Here is a 22,854-nt window from a genome sequence, read left to right as displayed (position 1 = left end):
TCAGTGCTCCTCCTCAGCAAAAATGCCTCTCACGTCAATCTGATTTTTGCTAGGAACATGGCTACATTGTCTTTAATTTTATCAGTAGAACTCACAATCTTAATTTTAAAATGTTTTCAATCATGCCAATGCTCTTAAAAGAAACTCAAATAACAAAATTGGATTGTCAATTCTCAGAGTGAATTTTTAAAAAATGCATTGTCTATCTTCAACAATTTTTGGATAATAAGAATCTAGAATGAAATAAAGAAATAGGAAGATTCCTGTTTAAGGCACCTGCCAAGGAGAGCAGGACTGGTAGTCTCTGAACTGGGAAATTCTGATTTGTCCAGGCGGCGGGAGCCTAAGTGAGCAGGAACTGGGAGAATCATGGAGACTGAGCAGATCAGAGGATACTAGCCCAAATGTCCCCACCTGATTGTACTTGGAGATCTTGCTTCCTTCCTTCTCTCTTTCCTCTCCCTAACAACGTGCATTAATTACTTCAGTCAACCTCTATTTCACAGATACCTAATTTCCTGCAATTTCTGTAATTGAATAAAATCACATACTTAAAAACTGTGCACATAATTTAAAGACAAGCTGTACTGATAACTTAAGAATTTTTAAAATGACATTTGCCCTAATATTTAAGTTAAATATTAGGGCAAATGTTGTTTGCCAACCTGTTGTTTTAAAAGCACTAGCATTATCCAAAGAGTCCGGGGTTACTCGGGTTGGAGCACTGGCTGGAAGAAGAGAAGGCGTGGTCTCTAAGAAGCCATTTTCTCTTTCAGAGATGCTTGCGGGTGAGAATGCAGTGGTGTGAGCAGGTAAGGGGTCGCCTGAAAGTGGAACACTGGACTTCTTTGTTGTTGTCGGTCCTGTTATAGTAACGGAAAATGGAAGAAGAACAAAATAAATATGTGAATCATATCCTAAAATGTGTGCTTATCCGAGTATACGAACTACCTGGTCCCAGTCCATTATTATGCATATGTATATGTATCTACACATACACACACACATATGTATTCGTAAATATGTATACACACACATATATATATGCATATATACAAAGACTGATACATACAGAAATGCATATGATATATAGACACAGATCTAAAACAAGCTACAGGACATTGGCTGAAGATAAAAATGGGGAAATGAAATTGGAAGCAGCTGTTCTCTACCCTCTTCCCGTTCAGTTGCTGGCTTCTCACCTAGCCAAAGCAACTGAGTTCAGAGGGATGAAGCATAATGGGTAAAGATGATTTTAAAAAATTAAATGTTATAGATAAATAAAAGGATAGAGAAAGGCAAAGTTAGAAGGTTTTTAGGAGAGCTAGGATTTCAGGAGAAAAAAAGCGAAAGACAAAACTTCTATTTACTCATGGAGCTGTTTAAAAATAAATTAAATGCAAACAAAGCAATAAAAATGTGTGTAAAGGACTGAGAAACAAAACTCATAACTAGGTTTACAAACAGCCAAAGTCTACAGAAATGCCTTTGACTTCATGATAACGAAGAGACACAATTTAAGGTACTGAAATAATTTCCACAGTTCAAGTTTATTTTAAAAAGAGGAAACACTATGACAAAGTGGCAGTGAAATAAGCTTATGTGCAGTTGATGTGAGTGTATAATGGTGAACAAACTCTGCAGGGCAAATTGGCACTGTTGATTATAGTCCTTTAAAATTTTTTGTGCTTTTACTGAAAAAAAGTGGTTTTCTTAATAAAAGAATAGAAAAATACATCAAATTTGTTTAAAAAAAAAACTCATGATCTCTGGATGTTGAGATTATAAAGATATATTTTTAAAATTTTTTTGTTTAACATAGATTTACTTTTTGAAAAACAAAAAAATATATTTTTAAATATTTTATTAAGCAAAAACTAAGCTATATCACACAACAAGTAAGAATTCAGCTCAACAACATTGGGTAAAAGACAAGGGCACAAATATGGAAAGAGGGAGAGAATGAGAGAAGCTAGAAAAGGAGTAAAAATGACAGGACAGGAAAGAGTTAAGAATGAAAATTGCAATACTACTAAGCAGAGAAGAAAATAAAAATAGTATGATTTTAAAAACCTCAGCTTTATTCATTAGTATCAAAGCTAAAGTTAATTGTTACCAAATACAGAAAAAAGTCATCTTAATCATATTGAACTTCAGCAATGGCAATATACATGAAATATTACAGAACTATTCTGTGATTAAAGAAATGCAAGTGATCATAGACTTGTTATATGTGTTATTTTCCAGTGAAAAACTTCAATCTCTAAATTTTTGTAACCAAATAACTCATAAATAAATCCATCAAACTTTCACCCATAATTACATGCCAACATACCTAACTAAGTACATTAGGATAGTAACTACCTCTAGTTGTCAGTGAAAATCAGGTCTAACTTTATATTTTTTCATCTGCTATGCGTTGAACAAAAGAAAGGGGGCCAGGCACAGTGGCTCAGGCCTGTAATCCCAGCACTTTGGGAGGCTGAGGCCAGCAGATCATGAGGTCAGTAGATCAAGACCTCCTGGCTAACAGGGTGAAACTTTGTCTCTAATAAAAATACAAAAAATTAGCTGGGCTTGGTGGCATGCACCTGTAATCCCAGCTACTTAGGAGGCTGAGGCAGAAGAATCGCTTGACATCAGGAGGCAGAGGTTGCGGTGAGCCACCTGCACTCCAGCCTGGGCAACAAAGCAAGACTCCGTCACAATAAAAAATAAAAATAAAAAAGGGAGAGAGGGAGGGTGGGATAAAAGAAAGGAGGAAAAGAGAATAAAGAATTGGGGTTGGGGATAAAGGAGTGGAGAGAAAGTAGAAAAGGAGCGAGGGAAGAAGGAAGGAAAAAGTTTAAAATTCTGTCTATTCACATTAAGTCACTCATCATTATATATTTGACAATATGACAATTATTAATTTGTTATTTTTAGGTTAAACCAACTCTGGTGTCTGCGGGCTTCCAATGATCCCTTTTGCTTTGAGAGAAATGTTGCAACAAGTTCCCTTTACTAGATGTGAATTACAAAGAGACTAGAAAGAAAATCATGCCACATTCTCCTTGTAATAGTACGTGATGGTTAATACTGAATGTCTACTCGATTGAATTGAGGAGTGCACAGTATTGTTCCTGGGTGTGCCTGTGAGAGTGTTGCCAAAGGAAGATTAACATTTAAGTCGGTGGACTGGGAGAGGCAGACCCCCCACCTCAATGTGAGTGAGTATCATCCAATCAACGGCCAGCAGGGCTAGAAAAAGCAGGCCAAGCAGGTAGGAGAAGCGGGTTCTGCTGAGTCTTCCGGTCTTCATCTTTCTCTCATGCTGGCTGCGTCATGTCCTTGAACATCAGACTCCAAGTTCTGCAGCTTTTGGACTCTTAAACTTACACCAGTGGTTTGCCAGGGGCTCTCGGGCCCTTGGCCACCAACTGAAAGCTGTACTGTCAGCTTCCCTACTTTGGAGGTTTGGGGACTGGGGCTGGCTTCCTTGCTCCTCAGCTTGTAGACGGACTATTGTGGAACTTCATCTTGTGATTGTGAGTCAATGCTCCTTAATAAACTACCCCTCATATACACATCTGTTCAATAGTTCTGTCCCGCTACAGAACCCAGACTAATCCCTAGTACCATGCTATTTTGAAGAGTAGCATTCCTGAAGATTACTTCTAGCCAAGCAAATTCAATCCCAGGTGTAGGAAGAAAGGGCTTTCAGATAACTACTCTCCTTCATATTTTTGCACACATCTTAAGTTCAATTCACATTCCCATTCACAAATAAGACTTTAAAATTAGAAAACCTGCCTCAATTGCCAATTCCACATTGTTCTTGAACCTCCACTTTGCAAATTCTCCTGGTTTCCATTGATTACATTGTTGTGGCCAATATCTGGGAGAGACCATTTTCATTTGCATTTTGGTTAACAGTTTTAACTTACCTGGTTTCATCACATGGAGGCTTGTCACAATAGAGTCAATTCAGAAATAACAGAAATTCCCTCAATAAGATGATGGGTCATCTGTCATTTTAAGCAATCACTTCCCATTCTACCTTATACCCATCCCTTTCCTGCAAATATAACCAATTGGTGTGGTTGAGGTGAATCAAACTTCTGTAAAAGTTGGAGATGCTAAGTTGCATTTGAGTAGGTGGCATAAACCAATCACAATCTACTATGCAAGAATGACTTTTATTTATTTGTAAAACATCCCTGCCATGCTAAAAAACTGTAAAATTATATTAGAACTTTTTTTAAAAATAAGGGCATATACTTCTTATGCAGATTCAGAGTGTTTGCAGTAGTATTTTCATGGTTATTTCATGGTTATTTTCATGGTTATTTCATGGCTATTTCAAATAACATTTCATTACTTATCTGTTTTCTGCATTTGGACTGAATTTTTATTTAATGACAAAAATAATTATTTTAATAATCCAATTTCAAGATATGTTGAATGTACCTTAGTTAGAATTGTGCATTATAATATTAAATCAAAATTATCTTAGTAGTTTTACTTACCTTCTTAATACATACTGTCAACCATATGATTATGCAGGAAGTAAATAATACGTTTTCAGTAACAACATTTAAGTGATATGAGTTTTAATCATCTGCAATTTAATTTTCTCTCTTATTTTGTATACTGTGTATGAATTTGTAGCATCTCCATTTTTTAAATTTATCTCAGGATTAAGACATTCATTAAGACAATTGAATGTTCAGTAGAATTTAGAAATTATTATTTTAAAATGTCTTAATAGTCTCAAAAGTTTTGCATACCATTGAAAAAAGCAACATACTCTTAAAAAGTTATGGACATATATAAATCTCTTATCTACATATCTATCACATTAATAGACAATTTCTTAACCTGCTTTAGACTATAGAATTTTGTGCTCTAAATTGAATGCATTTATTTGTAGTCTGAAATATTAAAAGAGAGTGGAAACGTGTTGTGTGATTTACTATCAAGTTTAGGAAAAGTTACTATTTATACACAAAATACATATACAAATTTAATGACACGTTCAGGTAGTCATTAAACTTTATAATGTATAGCAGAAAGTTTAAGAACAAGTGAATGTCAAGAACTATTCATGATTATAACATTTATCCTTAAAAATGATTTCAGTGATAATAATAGAAAATTTTATCAAAGTTAAATATATAAACTTTGCAACAAGAAATTAAATTGAGTAAAAATGCAAATATTAATTCTTACCAGTGGTGGGAGAAGTTTGGTTTTCCCCTGCGAAGAAGAACAAGAATCTCTTAGAAAATTTTGAATTTCATACATATTTGTGTAAACATACATTAGATTTTTACATGTACCTCAAGTCTATGATAGAACATTCACCAAGTGACTATTTTCAGTAGCTTTTACCCTAATGAAACTATATTCCCTCTCTTAATATCATGCTTACAAAGCCTAAATATGTCAAAATTATGTTATTTGTCTTTTGAATCTCCAGGCTAAATCAAAAACGTAACAGACTAAGGGATCGCTATTGGGATTAATTTCAAGCTTGCAAAAGACTTCTGAGAAACTTTCAAAACATTTTTTTCCCAAAATGCATTCATTTATTTAGATAACGATGATTAATTGAGCACCCATTTTGTGCTAGACATTATGCCACATGCTAGGGATATACTATGACCAACATGTAAAAATTCCCTGCCTTCACTGAGCTAAATTTAGTGTGAGATATAAACAAAAACCATCGATACAGCCTGACGACAGGTGAGACAGAACGTGCTAAAGAAACACATAGCAGTATTATCTTATTTATGTTCCAGGTTAGCTGGTAGAGGAGTTGATACAGAGGGTTTCTTGGATGTATTTAAGCTATGACCTAAAGGATTGCATATAGTTAGCTTGGTCCTTGAGGAATAAGAAGCTGGGATTCATCTTTCAGGCTTTGGGCAGCATTAGAGGGACGTTGTTAAAGGGAGGCCTAAAGGAGAAGCATTTGAATTTTAAGTCAACCTTTTAGGAAATGGAAAATGGATTATTGGAGAGCAAAGGTGGGGCAGGAAAATAGGAGACTAAAAGCAAAGCAAAGGAGACAGAGATGATGTTTTACTTGGAGAGAATTGTGCCCCAGAAGAAAGGCTGGGGGAAAAGGTCCATGAAACACTTAAGACTCATCCAAACTCTGTAAATCCTTGCAAGTGAGAATAAGGGAGAAAGAGTAATAAGGAAAATATCTAGATTGATATTTTAACATGCTAGTGAGTTGTGGTTTTGCTGAACTTAAGAAATAATAAACAGTAAGTTGGGAGAGGCGAATTGGTATTTGCTTGAGATTCCATGTGAAAATGTTTAATAGCATTTGAACATAGAGGTTTGTAGCTCATGATATATATCTGGGCTGAGGCTATAGATCACCATATAGATACATTTTTCAGCTATGCAGGTGAGGGAGATCATCAAACTACACAAAAGAGAAGTGTCCAAGATAGAATCCTGAAGTTCAGTGAATATTAAGGAGAGAGCCAGCAAAAATAACCAAATTTCTTAAGTAGGAGGAAAATTGTAGCCAACAAGAATACCCAAAATACTCAAGTAGAGGATATTTCAAGAAAAAATGATTGAATCAAATAATGTGGGGATAATCATGGGGGATTAACATGGGTCAACCGGATTTATCATCTGGGTTTGTGGAAACGTTGAGAAGAGCAGCTTTCTTGGCATGATAGGAACTGGATTCAGTCTACAGTGAAGTGTAACATTTTCATCCCTCATCTTAGTAAATGCCAATTTAAAATATTGTAGAGTCCTTTTCCAAATGACAGCAAACTCAGGTTGTTAAAGGGAATCAGAGATCAGATGGAAGAATGAATTAGCTGGTATTTAAGGTGACTTCTTGCCTCTATATTTTATTTTCTGAGCGCAAACTGATGTGAAAACATTTTCTTCCTTCAGAGTTGCCATCAAAGGAGCATTACTCAGTATTCTTCAATGACATTCCCTGGCTTATCCTTTGAAGTAAAATGTATTTTTGTTATACATATTTTATATCATTGATGTATGATATATAATTATTAACATATTTATTTTCTCATATTTCTCTATTTTTCTTAATAATTCATACTTAAATATTGTTTTTAATTTATATTGTTTGTATTTTTGTCCCTTTTCTTGTTTAGTTTCATGTAAATTATTATGTTTATTTTCCTGCTAATAGCATTCCCTCTCTTCGTATTTGTTCTTGTTTCCTTCTAAATTAAAGTATTGGAATTGTGTTGATTTGCAACAGAGGTAATAAGAAAAAATATTAGCATAGCAATAACTAATAGCTGTCATGTTTGAAATGAAGGGAAAAGTGTCCTTCATTATCTGTGAAGAACATAGTATATCACCAAATTTAAAATATTCAAGTTGCTTTTGAGTGTGTGAACATATTTTGTACAACACATATCTCTTCTTTATCTGAGAAACATATGAGCCCTTAAACATCTAAAATTATGTTGCTATGCCCCTTCTCATACAAGCACCTAATTCCTTAGAACTTGAAACGAGTTAATTTGGTTCACTTAGGTTCAAGAAACATATATTGTTGTGCTGGTATGCTGTTGGAGACTAGGTTCCAACATGATAAAAAGCATGATTCTTGCTCTGGAAAAGCTCATAATCCATAGGACACGTATATCCAGTCATCTGCAAAGGCATTTCAGTCAAGGATACACTTAAGACTAATCATCAAAACTCCTCCCATCAACATCTGCATGAATCACAGAATAAGAGGAGGAAGAGAAGGAAAAGAGAAGCAGCTGTAGCCAAGAGTCTTGTGTATGAGAAGTGATTGGCAAGTCATTGTTGGATGCTTTTAAGCAAGAGTATGTGCAAAGGATGAATCAAACAGATCTGATGATAACAGCTTTAGAACAAGAGCCAAGGAGCAAGCATTCTAGGCCATGATAAGGAGATTGAATTTTTCCTCAGAATGATGGAAGCCATTGGATCAGTTCATACGGAGGAGAAATCAGAAAGTAAATTTGATGACAGAGAAAAGAGGACTCTTAATGTTACCTGCACCACGAATTCTACAGACCACTATATTCTCTTGTTCTGATTTACTACCTTGTTGCCACCAAAATGTGTAGCACCAACTATATAGAGCGTTTCATAAAAGAAAATTATAATTCATTATCTGTTTAGTATAGAAATGAGAAGAAAAATGCTGGAACACTATGTGAAGCTATTTCTTTTTTAACAAAAGAACTGTGAATACCTGAGTAAATATACTAGAAATGTTTCCAACAGGTACACTGTTCATCAGACTACATACATGTTCCACGTCTCAGGGAGATTAATGAAATTTCAAGTGGTCCAAAAGCATTAAGTTTTTAAAAAGAAACACATGATGTATAGTATTTTAATCTAACTTCTGAAAAAAAAGACGAGGTACATTACGAAAATGAAGAAGACTATTTCTAGTGATTTACTTTTATAAAGAATTCAGAAATGATAGTATAGTGCCTGGCATCCAGTGAACACTCAGTAAATATTAACAATAAGAATAATATTATATTTTCTTTTTTGAGATGGAGTCTTGCATTGTCACCCAGGCGTAGTGCAGTGGCGCAATCTCGGCTCACTGCAATCTCCGCCTCCTGGGTTCAAGCAACTCTCTTGCCTTAGCCTCCCAAGTAGCTGGGATTACAGGTGTGCACCACCAAGCCCAACTAATTTTTACGTATTTTTAGTAGAGACGGGGTTTCACCATGTTGGCCAGGATGGTCTCGATCTCTTGATCTCATGATCAGCCCCCTTAGGCCTCCCAAAGTGCTGGGATTACAGGTGTGAGCCACCATACCTGGTCTCTATTTTCTGTCTTAAGCATGACAATAACCTAAGAAGTTTAGAAATGTCAAGTGTCTTGGCCAAGTTCACAAGGCCAGTCTAGTGTATGTGAGCCAGATTTGAACCTGAGCCTGCCTGACTTCACAGGCCAGCTCTCCCTCTTCAGGCATCCCTCTTCTCCCATTAACTTGTCCTCATAGCCTTTCCTCTTCATGTGAAATTTTAAGCATGAAAATTATTTTAGAGAAGGTGTTTATTAAAATCTCATAAGCTAAGTAAAAATGCATCTTTGACTGCAAGTAAATTACTAGTAGTGTTACCAATGCTAAAATAACCTTGACCCTAAAAATAGACAGGCAGATTAAATCATAATTTGCTGAGTGAATGCTCTATAATATTAGAGAAAATTCAGAGGTGTGTCAATTTAATTTATTACAGGGTATTATTTTGACAGGAAAGTCAACCAAACTACACTAATGTCAAGCACAATTATTAAAATTTACAGAGTTTTTGTGTAGATATTAAAAGGTTTCTGGAGCTAGAGAACAGAATAATGGGCACACATATATATGTTTTTTCTGATCTCATCATCGCTCCATATTCAAAATTTCCTCAAATCTTTTCACCTTTAATGCAGCAAAATTTAATATCCTTGGAAAACATCATCACATCTAAAGATCTAACATTTTCCTTTCTTCTATGTTCATGCTTACTTCCCATAAATGCCCCTTCAGTTGAATATGCGTTTGCTTGTACAGCCATTCATCGCTGGATACGACTCTAAATTCTTCCACTGAGTAATTTTTAGGCTACACAAAAACATTGTAATCTATGTTTTATCTTATTTTTATATACAATTCAAATATGCAATGTGTGCACACACACACACACACACACAAAACACCATTTTATCTTTTTAAAAGAAAATTTCAAGACTTTAGCACCACTGTTTAGTCTTACTGTAAGACTAAGGTTGCTTATTCTCATGATCATAAAATCCCTAGAAACAGATTTTTAGTTTTGGTAACACTTTTAGTCAACCTGATAAATGGCATAAAAGTGTTTTCATCCCTGAGCAAAACACATAGAAGCAATTTAAAATAAAAATTTAAATTAAAAACCACTGCAAAATTTAAGGCCATGCCCTTAAGAAAATAATGTAGACACTGGAGTGATGCCGCTTGAAGCAACATGTCAATTTCAATAACCCGTGTGCACTACGTTGCATAAATCTATTTTTTTCCAATTTTTTATTGTTAAAAATTTTACCAGTCTTAAAGTAGGAACACAGTAAAGGTGACCTACATAAAATAGCTTAGTTAAAACACCTACATAACATCTAAAAGACATGCCCCACCCCCTCAAAGTCATGTAATGATTTTTACATCAATGTAAACAGCACATTAACAAATACTTCTGTGGAGAATGCCTTTATATATTAAATAAGGCAGAGGGCAGGTGAAGGTACTTCATTATTTTATTTATTTATTTATAAGACGGATCCTCACTCTGTTGCTCAGGCTGGAGTGCAGTGGTGTGATATTGACTGACTGCAGCTTAGCCTCCCAACTTCCAGTGATTCTCCTGTCTCAGCCTCCTGAGTAGCTGGGATTATAGGAATGCTCCACCACACCCGGCTAATGTTTGTATTTTTTAGTAGAGATGGGATTTCACCATATTGGCCAGGTTGGTCTCGAACTCGTAACCTTGTGATCTGCCCACCGCAGCCTCCCAAAGTGCTGGGATCACAGGCATACGCCCTCGTGCCCAGCAGTACTTAATTATTTAGAGAAAACTATGCAATCAGATATCTGCAATAAATTATCAATGTTTCTATCCTATATTGTAATTCTTCCTAAATTACATGAGCAATGACTTCAATTGTCTATTGCACTTCACATATGCAAACAATATTAAACATTACCAAAATCATAGATAAAAGCTACCGTTCTGAGTCTTCACTGATAGATAAAAAGACCTAATGAGATTGGTTGTGGCCATACACAGTGGTGCACACCTGTAATTTCAGCACTTTGGGAGGGTGAGGCAGGTGGATTGCTTCAACCTAGGAGTTCAAGACCAGCCTGGGCAATATGCAAAACCCCATCTCTATTAAAAATACAAAAATTAGCCAGGAATGATGGTGCGCACCTGTAGTCCCAGCTACTTGGGAAGCTAAGCCCAGCAGCACGGATTGAGCCTGTAGGGGAGGTAACGGTGCCACTGCACTCCAGCCTGGGTGACAGAGTGAGAGTCTGTCTCAAAAATGAAACAAACAAACAAAAGATTGGTTGTATAAGATATTTAACTATTTCATGACCTGTCCATTTATACTGGAGTAGATGGTTACATATTAATCTGCTTGTCCAATGCAAAACAAATGAACTGATGTAGTTATCTAAGTTGTTTTATGTATGTGGACAGCCTTGTTCTCTACCCTAGTTTCTGTGTTACTTAAAAGCAACAATATATTCTTAGTATACCGAGTCAAATAGATCTGGGAAAAGCAACATTTTTGCATACAGTACTTAATAACTAGTGCACAATAAATATTTATGTAATACTTGGAGACTGTTTAATATAAGTGGCACTACAATATATGTAAACATTCTTTATTAACAATACTGGGAAGGTATGGAAAATAGGTAAATAAAAATATGTGAAACAGCAATGGAAATTAAGAGGCACATGTATAGGTGTGTGACGATAAAGAGAAGACATCACTATTTCTCAAACTATGAGCTGCATTGAGCTTTCTCTCAAATTTTATGAACACATCAAATAAATATAAAATAAAGCACAGTAATAGAGCTAGTATTTCTACATATTACCGTTTCTACATTCTACACTTTGACTTTTATCTCTAAGAATGAATTTTTCTACATTTTTTAAAACTTAAATGTCGTGTTTTCATTATTTAGTAAAAGAAGTATTTAGTAATATTTCAGTAGGTGGCACCATAGCACTAAAAATCTGTAAATTATCTAAGAGCTCTTTTTCCCATTATAATCCTGTTGTGAATCACCAGTGGAATTGACTAGATACACTAAACAGATGAAAATGTAGATAACAGAACACTTGATCTTCAAAGCTGTGTTATTCTAACACATGTACTGTTACCGAATTTACCTTTCCCAATATGTTTCTTTTACAACTCAAAATGTTTAAATGATCACAAATCAAAGTTACCTTGAAGTCACACCCCTAAGTCCCCGATCAAAGATTTCAGCAAAAACTCGGAATCAATTTGACTGAAAATGGCATTTCAAAAGGCATCCTTGGGCTTTACACAGCACCTGTTCTCCCTCTCCCCTCCAAAAAAAAAATGGGATGCTATTTCCAAGAGAATTTAAACCTGTCTATTTCTGCAAATCTGGGAAAAGTACAAGGGCAGAAAGGTAAAATAGAGTAGATGAAATAAATACTTATTCTCAGCAACTGCCCCAAAATGAATGATAGCACGTTTTGAAGGTTAAGAATGCATACCTGACCTCCATAAACACAAAGGCTGTACAAAAGCAGAAAAAGCAAATCAAGACAAAAAATAAGGGTCAGGTAAAACAGATATGTATTGGCTTTTCTTTCTTAGCAATGCATGATCATAATAAAGTACACAATAAAAATAAGAGAATTGTACTTTTATTCATTCTGGAAATCCGCTATTCAGTCCACAGCAAGAAATCATATTAAATTATTAAGTATTTATGGAATAAGCACTCTGGGCAGTGACACTCCAGGTATTATGATTTCAGAGAACCACAGGAAACAGTCTTTTCTACCCTCCATTAGCTTATCAGTAAATATATATTATTATTAATAATAATAGCAACAGTTTATTGAAATGTTATGTAGCAGACACTATGCACCTCTCTCTCTCTCTCTCTCTCTCTCTCTGCTTATATAAATATGTGTTTGTGTATGTATATACATATATAGATACATATGTTTAAAGGGAGACAAATATGTATATATACATCCTAGCAAACCAATGAGATAGCCATTATTTATCCTGTTTTATAGGGAATGAAATTGGGACCAAAAAGAGTTTAGTAAATTGCTCTCAGTCTCACATGGGGAAAATGTTAGAAGTAGTTATCTATTTAATAATTTTCTTATTCTTTATGTAGACCTTATGTAAAAATATTGGGTATATTAATATTATGTTTGAAATCTCATGAGTAAAGCACTTTCTGCTTATCACCAGAATATAATTCCAAAGATTTCTACTCAGACAGAAGCAAAGGATTTTAGTGATTATTGACATGCAGTTTATTTGATAGATAAGGAAATTAAGACTCAGTCAGTTTAGTGCCTTTCTGATTTCATTAAATCTAGTTAGGGCATATGAATTTATGAGCTCTACCGATGTCCAGAGAATTTCAACATTCCTTTATTGAGGCCTTTTATTAAACACAAATGGACATCCAGGAAGTGCTAGACCAATGCCTCTAATAAGAAAGGAAGATAGAGCTCAAATCAACAAAGGAGGGACTTGGGAGAAAAAGGCCATGCAAGGAGCAAAAGGAAGGATAACCACCTACAATGCGTATTCTCAGAAATGAGACAGCACTGCCTTTCTGAACAAAGAGCATGAGGTTATAAAAAGCAACATTTCATGACCAAGAGAAGAAGTCAACAGATACTGGCAAAAATCTTTTTTGTTTTTTAAAAAAGAAAGAAACAGCACTAAGATAAAAAATAACATTTAAAAATCCCAAAATATCAAGGGAGGGGTATGCGGTGGAGCAAAAGGCTGTTCTCACTTACTCTAGGCCTTATGGTCCTATTTAGACTTTCAAATCATGCAAACACATTTTAAATAATAATGCAAATAATAAAGAAAAATATCAGTATGTAAAGCAGAATTGAGGATAAAGCAAGCAAATATTTTGGGCTATGAGAGGAATGAAATCAAAGAATGTATAAGTTTTAAAGATAGCAATCATATCTAGCTATCTCCCAAGGAATTATGGTGTCCAACGTTTAAAATAATATTTTGTGTTTGTGAATATATATGAGTTTGCATACATCTACACCTCTAAAACTGGGAATGCGTTTATAGATATATTTGGCTTAAAATATCATGTTGTATATTTCATGTTGATTAACTAAACAATTAATGATAAAAATTAATGAAGGCTGCTAGATAACCATCTAAGAACACTTAGTTACACTGCTTTTTTTCTATCTTAACATAGTTATCTACAAGTCAGGAGGAAAATGCTTATCACTTCCTGTGTGATGATGGTCAAATTGAAGTCTTCAATTTAGATTTGTATGCCTTTAAATGTCTCATAGTCAAATTTGTTTCAGAAGTAATTCATGCTACATGCCTATGGAGATATTTATAAAGTGTGTTAAAATATCAAAACTCAAGTCACTTCATTTAGCCCAGGATCTCCTAAAAACACTTGCCACAAACCCATTTTTTCCCCCTGGACATACTATAGGACATGAGTACCATGTAACTACAGTGCTTCTGAGAACATAGTTTACGAAATTCCGGCTTGTTATCTGTTGTGTATATTTGTGTGTGTGTGTGTAATCAGTATTATTATCCTGAGTAAGACAAAATATAAAATATCAATGCTTTGTTTGTATTAATCTTGGCTGGGCATTAGATTAAAGGTGCATATTTTTGGACTCCAACTCTGGAAAATCTCATTTAGTAGGTTTGTGGGGTAACGTGATCTGTGCACTGGTATTTTCTTAAAGTTCTGATGGCAATTATGATGGAAACAAGGGTTAAGAATGACCGAGACAGATGCTTCCTTACCCGTATTCTCTTTTTAAAACATTTTCCAAAATAGGTTTATTCCCATATTAATTGTCTTTTTGCTTCTTATGAAAATGTCTGTTTTCAATTATCTAAATCCAGGGTGCAGCTGATTTATACAATATACTTAAGGTAGCAACAACCATTTGATTATATTAATCCCTTAGTAACTATATGTTTTTGTAGCTCTTTGCTTCCTCTCAGATAGGTTACAATCATCACTGAAGAACAAAGAATCATCAAAATAAGTTTAAATAAGTGGTGAAAACTTTTATTAGTGTATTTAGTCCGATCAATAGTATTTACTACTTAATAAGCAGCTACTATGTGGATGGCATTGTCCCAAATACTGTTACATATTATTCTATCTAATCATTATAGACATCCTACAACATAGATAGCATCCTCTCCTTTTCACAGATGAAGGTTCAAAATCATAAATACATGTATGCAAGGCTAAAAAGCTTGTAGCAAAATGAGTCTAGATTTAAATGCAGACCTGTCTGACTGTAAAACGCCCCATGCTGTTCAACTACACTGTGTTATAAGGAAAACATATTTAATGCTAAATCCAGTATTTGTGCTAAAGAGCTCTTAGGGACTCAAAAATGAGTAAAATACTATGCATAACCATCAAAATGGGATTCAGAGTAACACACATTAAAATTTATTGTCAAAAAGTACAAATTGCTGAACAATGACTGCAAAAGGGGTAGATTTTTATGTTTCAAAAAAACAGGGGAGGAAAACTGAACAGTCCAATGGATAATGAAAACGTTGGCATGAACTTGTCTGTCCTTGAGTATTTGTTACCCAAATCCTTAAGGAAGGAAAAATAGTGGAACATGATAAAAAATGTTATCTTTTTATTGTGTCTGTGCTTTGAAACAAAACAAAACAAACAAAAGCTTCGGCTGATCAACCTATACCTTGTAAAAGAAGTGGAGTGAGGGAAAGAATAGGTGAATGAAGCTCCCCATAGAAAACAAACAGTGCTCGGACAGTGTCTGTGAATTTAATCTAGTTCTGTACAAACGTGTTTACGGCACCAACCACAACCCTTTCTAAATGAGCCAGGAGGGAAATTGAAATTGTACTTTTTGTGTGTGTGAACTAACTACGAGATAATAAAAAATTAACAGAAAATAAACGCTAGATTATAGGGAGTCCACCTAATAGAAACTAGTCTCCCATCTCACAATCAAACGTCCGCTGGGGCTGCACAAAAGCTTCCTACTCCTAAAGCTGAGGGTAAGAAAAGCAAAGGCTGATAAATGCACTGCTTATTTCTTCTTATTTCCCTTTAATGAATACTCTGAACAGAAACACTTGGTTTACTTTCAAAATCATTAAAGGAACCCAGGCATAATGGGAAAAGGTACACTTTCATATAGAAGAGGTTTTCAATGTGTTGTTCTCGTAAGACTGCTGTTTGCACAGCTAAAAGCTAGCAGCAGTGTCTTTACTGCTCTTGTGGTTTCTTCTCTTCGGTGTACTTCTGTTTTTCTTATTCTGAGTCTTTATAGGAAAGGAAGAGGTGCAGCTCGTGCGGTTAAGCACACAGGCACTACCAAATGGTGCAATACGTTGCCATAGCACCAGCATAATCAGCTCTATCTCAGGGTTAAAACCACAACTTCTCTAGCTGACGTTGAAGCTGCCTGACTATACATTTAACTGTGGCAAAATGCTGAATTTCAGACTGATTTGTGTTTGCTTCAATAAAAATGTATTTCAAATGAAGGTTAGTTTTATTATGTGTTTTATTTCAGAAGCACTTCATTTTGAAAAGCACTCACAAATGATATTTTAATGACAAAAATAAGTCAAACCCAATCTTATACTTAAAAACATAAAAAGTCACGGTTCATTTGGCCAGCAATTAAACTTTATTAATTCATGACATCATGAAACTTGGAAAAAATAGAGCACAAAGAAAAAACTAAGACAAAGTGTGTATTCGTAAATAGAAGTCACATTCCTTTTAACTCTAGATAACGAAATAATAAAATATAATACAGGCAAGTATATTTCCTATTTGTTCAGAGGCATTAGCATCACACATGAAATATGACCCTACCAGTAGGAAACATCCCATTGCACCCTTTGTAAGCAAATGGCTTCCTAAATACACACTTGATAGTCTCATGAAAGATAATGCCTGAAGAAACAGACGTGTAGAAACATTTCGCTGTCGTCACACTCCCTGACACCCAGTAGCCCTGGTTGGTAACCACTTTTCATGCTGTGTATTCTTACCAATTGTCTTATGTTTTGACTAAATGATTATTTCATAAATTAGAAAATATTAAAATAATATATTAACATTCGTAAATAATAAATCCTGAAAAGGATCATGAGATCCTTTTCATTTAACTTCTTTGGGAAAATTCATATTGGGTCAGCTCTTCCTGCCTTTATACATCAGAATATGGTTTCTCTATGTTTAATAAACAAGGAACATTTATCGAATACCTACTATTTGATACATTATCATATGTAATCCTCACAATATCGCTACGTGATAAGCATTATCATTCTTGTTTTATAAAGGACACAAGGAAGACACAGATGGTTTAAATAAATTGCTTTAAATAGAGTAACAGTCTAAAAACTCAATCTCAGGTCTACCAGAATCCAAAGCTCCTGTATTTCCTCCTAATTCCATAATGCTGCCTCCTGGGAGTAGAAGATTCAGAGCATCCATTTCACCTCATTCTCCTGAATTTCGGTACCTAGTCCTTGAATTCCTAATACCTTTGGTCTGTAGATTTCTTTTCTTTTCCGTTGCCTTTACCCTGGTCCAGGTACTTATCCTGTCCTATATTCAATAACGTTTATACTCAATTTCTAAACTGACAACTTCCTCCATCCCTTCCCCATGCATGCTAGATACTGCCACATTGATCTACTTATAAAATGTACTGATGAGTCTCTTTCCTGTTAAAATAGTTTAATAGGAGATTCCAAACTCTTTACTACTAACTTGAGATCAATTTCTCTGAACATTATATAACTTTACATCATGCCTCTTCCGTTAAAAGGAGCTTGTTGTATATACTTATAGGGCTGTCGTGGCTTTTTTGAGACGGAGTTTTGCTCTGTGGCCCACGCTGGAGTGCAGTGGTGTGATCTCGGCTCACTGCAACCTCCACCTCCCGGGTTCAAGCGATTCTCTCACCTGCCTCAGCCTCCTCAGTAGCTGGGGCTACAGGTGCACGCCACCACGAGCAGCTAATTTTTATGTTTTTAGTAAAGACAGGGTTTCACCATGTTGTCCATGCCGGTATCGAACTCCTGACCTCAGATAATCTGCCCGCCTTGGCCCCCCAATGTTGTGGTTGTTAAACAAGACAGTTTGTGAAGCCTTTAGCACTAGTTCTAAAATTCTATAAATGAGCCCTCCCTTCCCCGGCTGGCCAGTTTGCGGAGGCCTCCGAGTCCCTGCGCCTGCGCCTGGCCCTGCCACACTCCCGCCTGCGCCTGCGCCTGCGCCTGGCCCCACCACATTCCCGCCTGCCCTGTGCCTGCCCCTGCGCCTGGCCCCGCCACACTCCCGCCTGCGCCTGCGCCTGCCCCTGCCCCTGCCCTGCGCCTGCGCCTGGCCCCGCCGGACTCCCGCCTGCCCTGCTCCTGCGCCTGGACCCGCCGCACCCCCGCCTGCGCCTGCACCTGGCCCTGCCGCACTCGCGCCTGCCCTGCGCCTGCGCCTGCGCCTGCGCCTGGCCTTGCTGCACTCCCGCCTGCCCTGCGCCTGCGCCTGCGCCTGCGCCTGGCCCCGCCGCACTCCCGCCTGCCCTGCTCCTGCGCCTGGCCCCGCCGCACCCCCGCCTGCGCCTGCGCCTGCGCCTGCGCCTGGCCTTTCCGCACTCCAGCCTGCCCTGCGCCTGCGCCTGGCCTTCCCGCACTCCCGCCTGCCCTGCTCCTGCGCCTGGCCCCGCCGCACCCCCACCTGCGCCTGCGCCTGGCCCCGCCGCACTCCCGCCTGCCCTGCGCTGCACAGCCACCCGCGGGACCTCAGCCAGCGGCCGGGGCCCTTGAGCCGGTAGGAAGTGGATGAGCAGACGCAGCACTCGCTGCATGTCACCTATGCCAGGGCGGCAGTGGATGAGCCGGGCAAAGTGCCGACGCCCACCTAGGTGAACAGAGTTACCAGCATGTCATGGGATGATCTTGATTCAAGGAAACGCTACACTGGGGCCTGACAGACCTGGATGCTCCCGGCAGGAAGGAGCACCGGTAACGGAAGGCGGTCATTACCTGGTGGTCAACATGAAGGGCAGTGACATCGGCAATGCACAGTCCTCTCCAGTTCCGTGCGCTCGGGCCTCCCGAAGGCACAGGCCTCCGTTGCTATATCTGGCTGGTTTACAAGCAGGACAAGCTGCTGAACATCCTCAGGACAGATCTGGAGGCCACTGAGACAAATTCAAAATGGCATCTTCATCGAAAGTACGAGTTCGGCGCCCCGGTGGCCAGCACGCGCTACCAGGCTGAGCAGGGGCGGTAGGGGGCAGCGTGGGGCCCTCAGCTGTCCCAGAGGCCCTCAGCCGCGTTCTCCAGTTCAGTGTTGTGTGTATAATAGATTTCTCCTCTTCCCTCTCCCCTGCGCACAGGCAAAACCTGAGCAGTCAGATGGTTTAGGCTAACGTTTCCTGCTGCCTGGCCTTTATAATTCTAGTCACTCACTCACTCTGGGTTATGCTTTGATCAAACAAACTCCATTTTGTGGGATGTTTTGGTACTGTGATGGGGCAATCAGATTAATATGAAAATAGCGATCCAGAATTTAAAAAGGAAAAAAATGGGTGGGGTGGGGTGGGGGCGGGGAAGACCAGTTCTACAGTAATAGAGCAGAGCATCAAATAACCTCTAAGGGAGGTTACCAATAAAAATAATAATAAAAGAAAAAGGATTGGTCACCCCTCTGCCTTTGTGATCGTGAGACCAGAATTGTACGCAACTGTTTTTATGGTGCTGTTGCTCACCTAGACACCAGAGGCTGGCATGGAGGCTAAACCCCAACACAGTGCATCTCAGATGCCTTAATAGCTGTCAGTATCTCGCTCTGGTCCCTTTAAAGAGCAGACCTGGAAAAAGCAGTCGGGAGAGTGGCTTTGCTGTGGTTGAGATATGGCCATCTAGACAGGCAGCAGGGCTAGTTTACAACTTATTAGGAATCCTTACATCTGTAGCTGGTAAATTGATAGCTCTTCATGGGGGTAAGAAAAGCTGATCTAGAGTTGCTGAATGTTGGGTTACTTCTGCTGTTTGCTTATAGTTGAATAAAAATAGAAACCTTGAATGAACAACAACAAAAAATTCTATAAATGGCAGTAATTATTGTTATCACTTTTTGGATTATCACTTTCTGGCATTTTGACTTTTTATTTTGATTTGTGCTTCTTAAAGGCACTGGTGAAATCAGCATCCCTTGTATGCTACACAGTAGTTTATAGAAGGAAAACAAACATTTTTGGATTTACTCTTAGTATAGTTTGTGCCTATGGTCCCACAGTAACAATACTTTGAGCAACATAATTTTGAAATTCATTGTAGGATATGTGTAATTTCTCATTTCATAAGATGGTATTGCATTTCCTCTTGGCATTTTATGTGCTTTCGAATTTTCATATGTGTCTATGTTCATGCAATAAAGAACAATATACAAAACTGTACCTGGAAATACAATTCCCTACGTGGAAAAAAGAGCTGAACTGTATACTGTACTCTGAATGACCCAGTTTTGAATCCTAGCTCAGCCAACTAAAGTCTTGTACAGGTTAAATGATATTTGTGAGGTTTAGTCTGCTTGTCTTATGAGCCATGATCATAAAACCTAGTGTATACATGAGTTGATACAAGGATTAAAGTAATTACATGCAGGAAGCTTCGTAAAATGAATAGCAGGCCCACAGGTAATGTTGGATAAGTCTTCATTACAGTTAACACCAGTCTATCCTTCTGCTTTTTTCACTCAGTGACCATCAATGGTAGTAATTTTCAAAACAGATAAAGAAATCCAGTGATAGATAAAACTAATTTAAGAGGTTATGAGGGCCGAGTCATTCATCCTTTCAGTTGGCATACAAATCTTATTTTATTGTTAATTGTGAATAGGATAAGAGTCTAAATACACCTACTCCCCACCCCCCTTTTATTTGTTTATTTTTTTGAAGTGGAGTTTTGCTCCAGTTGCCCATGCCCAGGCTGGAGTGCAATGGCGGGATCTCAGCTCACTTTAACTTCCGCCTCTCCAGTTCAAATGATTCTCCTGCCTCAGGCTCCTGAGTAGCTGGGATTACAGGCACCTGCTACCATGCCCAGCCAATTTTTTGTATTTTTAGTACAGATGGGATTTCCTCATGTTGGCCAGACTGGTCTTGAACTCCTGACCTCAGGCGATCCACCCACCTTGGCCTCCCAAAGTTCTGGGATTAATATGCCCACCCTGTTAATCTTGATTTCTGATTTCTACATAAATCTTCTATGATTATGCAACTTGTGCTGAGCAAAGAAGAAAAGAATCTGAGCTGTGCTCCCACATTACAGTATTTAGTGTGCCGCTTAACTTGAGTATGCTTATTGCATTCAATGCTGTATTTCATTGTATTCTTTTTGCACTGCCCCTTGTTCATTGGAGGAATTTAAAGAAATGTTATCAAAAGCAAGGCTTATGAGTGACCAAATCTCAAAAAGACGTCAACTCAAAATAAAGATACCAACTCTCAAGAAGTGATTTTCCAATGACCTGTCACCTGTGACTGTATCTCTGTGCAAGGCACCAGGAACGACTACCTCCCCCGGGTTCTGAATGCCAGGCCTCACTTCACTAAACAGCTCAGTGTTAGTCCAGTGCCATGCAATTCTCAGGAACCCAGTTTCTTGGCAATCATCCAGAAAACTACTTCCGAAACCATCTGTTTCTTAAGTTTAATAATTGTACAAAGAAAGGTTTTCACAGTTGGATAAAAAAAGACATGGTCTCTTTTAAGTTCATATTCAGTTTGCTACTTTTCCTGTTGATTGGCTGATTCCCAGATGTCAAAAGAACACCTAATGCTGATCTGGAATCTATGCTAAATTTGTCACCTTCTTAATACTCAGAAGTATGGCTCCTAAAGACCTTGTGATGTCCACTTCTATCTTGGGCATTCAATAGCACATTAACACTCCATGTATTGAATTAAATAAAACTGGCGTCACTTAATTGAATCAATAAAACAACAGCAACAGTTACAAGTCATTTAGCAACATTTGGAGAATGGGTCTAAGTAAAATTATTTATTACTGGTCTGGTTTTCATTTCAAGCATTTCTTTTATTGATTTTTAACCTTAATGTAAACATTTTAATTCCATTCAGAGCCTTAGTCTTGAGGTACAGCAGTCTAAGGGAGGATTGATATTTCAGTCATGGACACAGGTCTACAAAAATGTTTCCAATATTATCTACTTATCTTTTTAAATGAAACCAGTAGATACAACAGAAATTCCCTTATTCGTTCTGAGGATATAGCTCCTGACCTGATAAAGCTAGACATTAAAGAAAAAGATGGTTGCCTTTCTTTTATATGAGAAACTCTTCCAGGGAAAGTTGACTCTTATGTTTTCAAATGATCAGTTTATGAGCATACTTTTTTAGTTCATGCCCGATTTATAGAGATATAAAAATAGTTTTATGTCTCATGTATGACAAAATTCAGTTCTTGACACAGTATGTCATTTCATGGCATAAAATAAAGAGCACATTTGGGTTGATCAGTCTTATGGGAAATCTTAGGGGAACCTTATAGATTTATTACTTTTTGCATTGTGTTGTCTCTTTATGATAATTTAATGCAATAAAACCTAGTTGGGGGAAGATCAAGCTAAAATTAGATGAGTTCTTATTATTAATGAGATACTATCATTGGCACATGCTTTAAAAAAGAATAAAAGCTAAATATTAGTAATGAAGTAAAGATAAACTACAGTTACTGAGAAAATTTGAAATTTTTTTAATAATAAATACACTTTTATTGTCTATTACCTCCTTCAACAAAACTGTATGTTTTTTAAAATTTAGATGTTTGCTTCTCGACATTAATTCCATGTTGAAAGAATACAATTACCATTTTAGTAATATGTTTAGAACTGAGAAAATACAGTAATTTTTTTCTTTCAAATTCTTAAAATCAGGTCTTTGGATCAAATAAGCTTTTTAGTTAGGATAAATTTGCATTGTATTTTGCTGTCAATAACATCTCAGAGGATCATGAAACTAACAGAGGCAATGAGCAGT

At 37.2% G+C, this 22,854-nt stretch overlaps 1 protein-coding gene across 7 annotated transcripts in view; it reads right to left on the bottom strand.

The window, feature by feature from the left end:
- The window catches only part of PTPRC (protein tyrosine phosphatase receptor type C), a 119,693-nt gene that overhangs the window by 61,164 nt on the left and 35,675 nt on the right, over nt 1-22,854 (bottom strand). For 5 of the 7 annotated variants that reach the window (XM_017506075.2, XM_017506076.2, XM_037730479.1 and 2 more), the window contains exons 3-4: nt 5,212-5,238; nt 666-863 (exon numbers count right to left, since the gene is read on the bottom strand). In XM_017506075.2, coding sequence (XP_017361564.1) covers nt 666-863; nt 5,212-5,238 — 225 coding nt within the window. The remainder of the gene's footprint in view (nt 1-665; nt 864-5,211; nt 5,239-22,854) is intronic. The other 2 variants (XM_017506081.2, XM_037730481.1) reach the window with 1 other exon arrangement.

This window comes from Cebus imitator, unplaced genomic scaffold, assembly GCF_001604975.1.
Source record: "Cebus imitator isolate Cc_AM_T3 unplaced genomic scaffold, Cebus_imitator-1.0 Scaffold347, whole genome shotgun sequence".
NCBI classification, from domain to species: Eukaryota; Metazoa; Chordata; class Mammalia; order Primates; family Cebidae; genus Cebus; species Cebus imitator.
The sequence above is the reverse complement of the archived record's forward strand: the minus strand, read 5'-3'. Positions and strand labels throughout refer to the sequence as shown.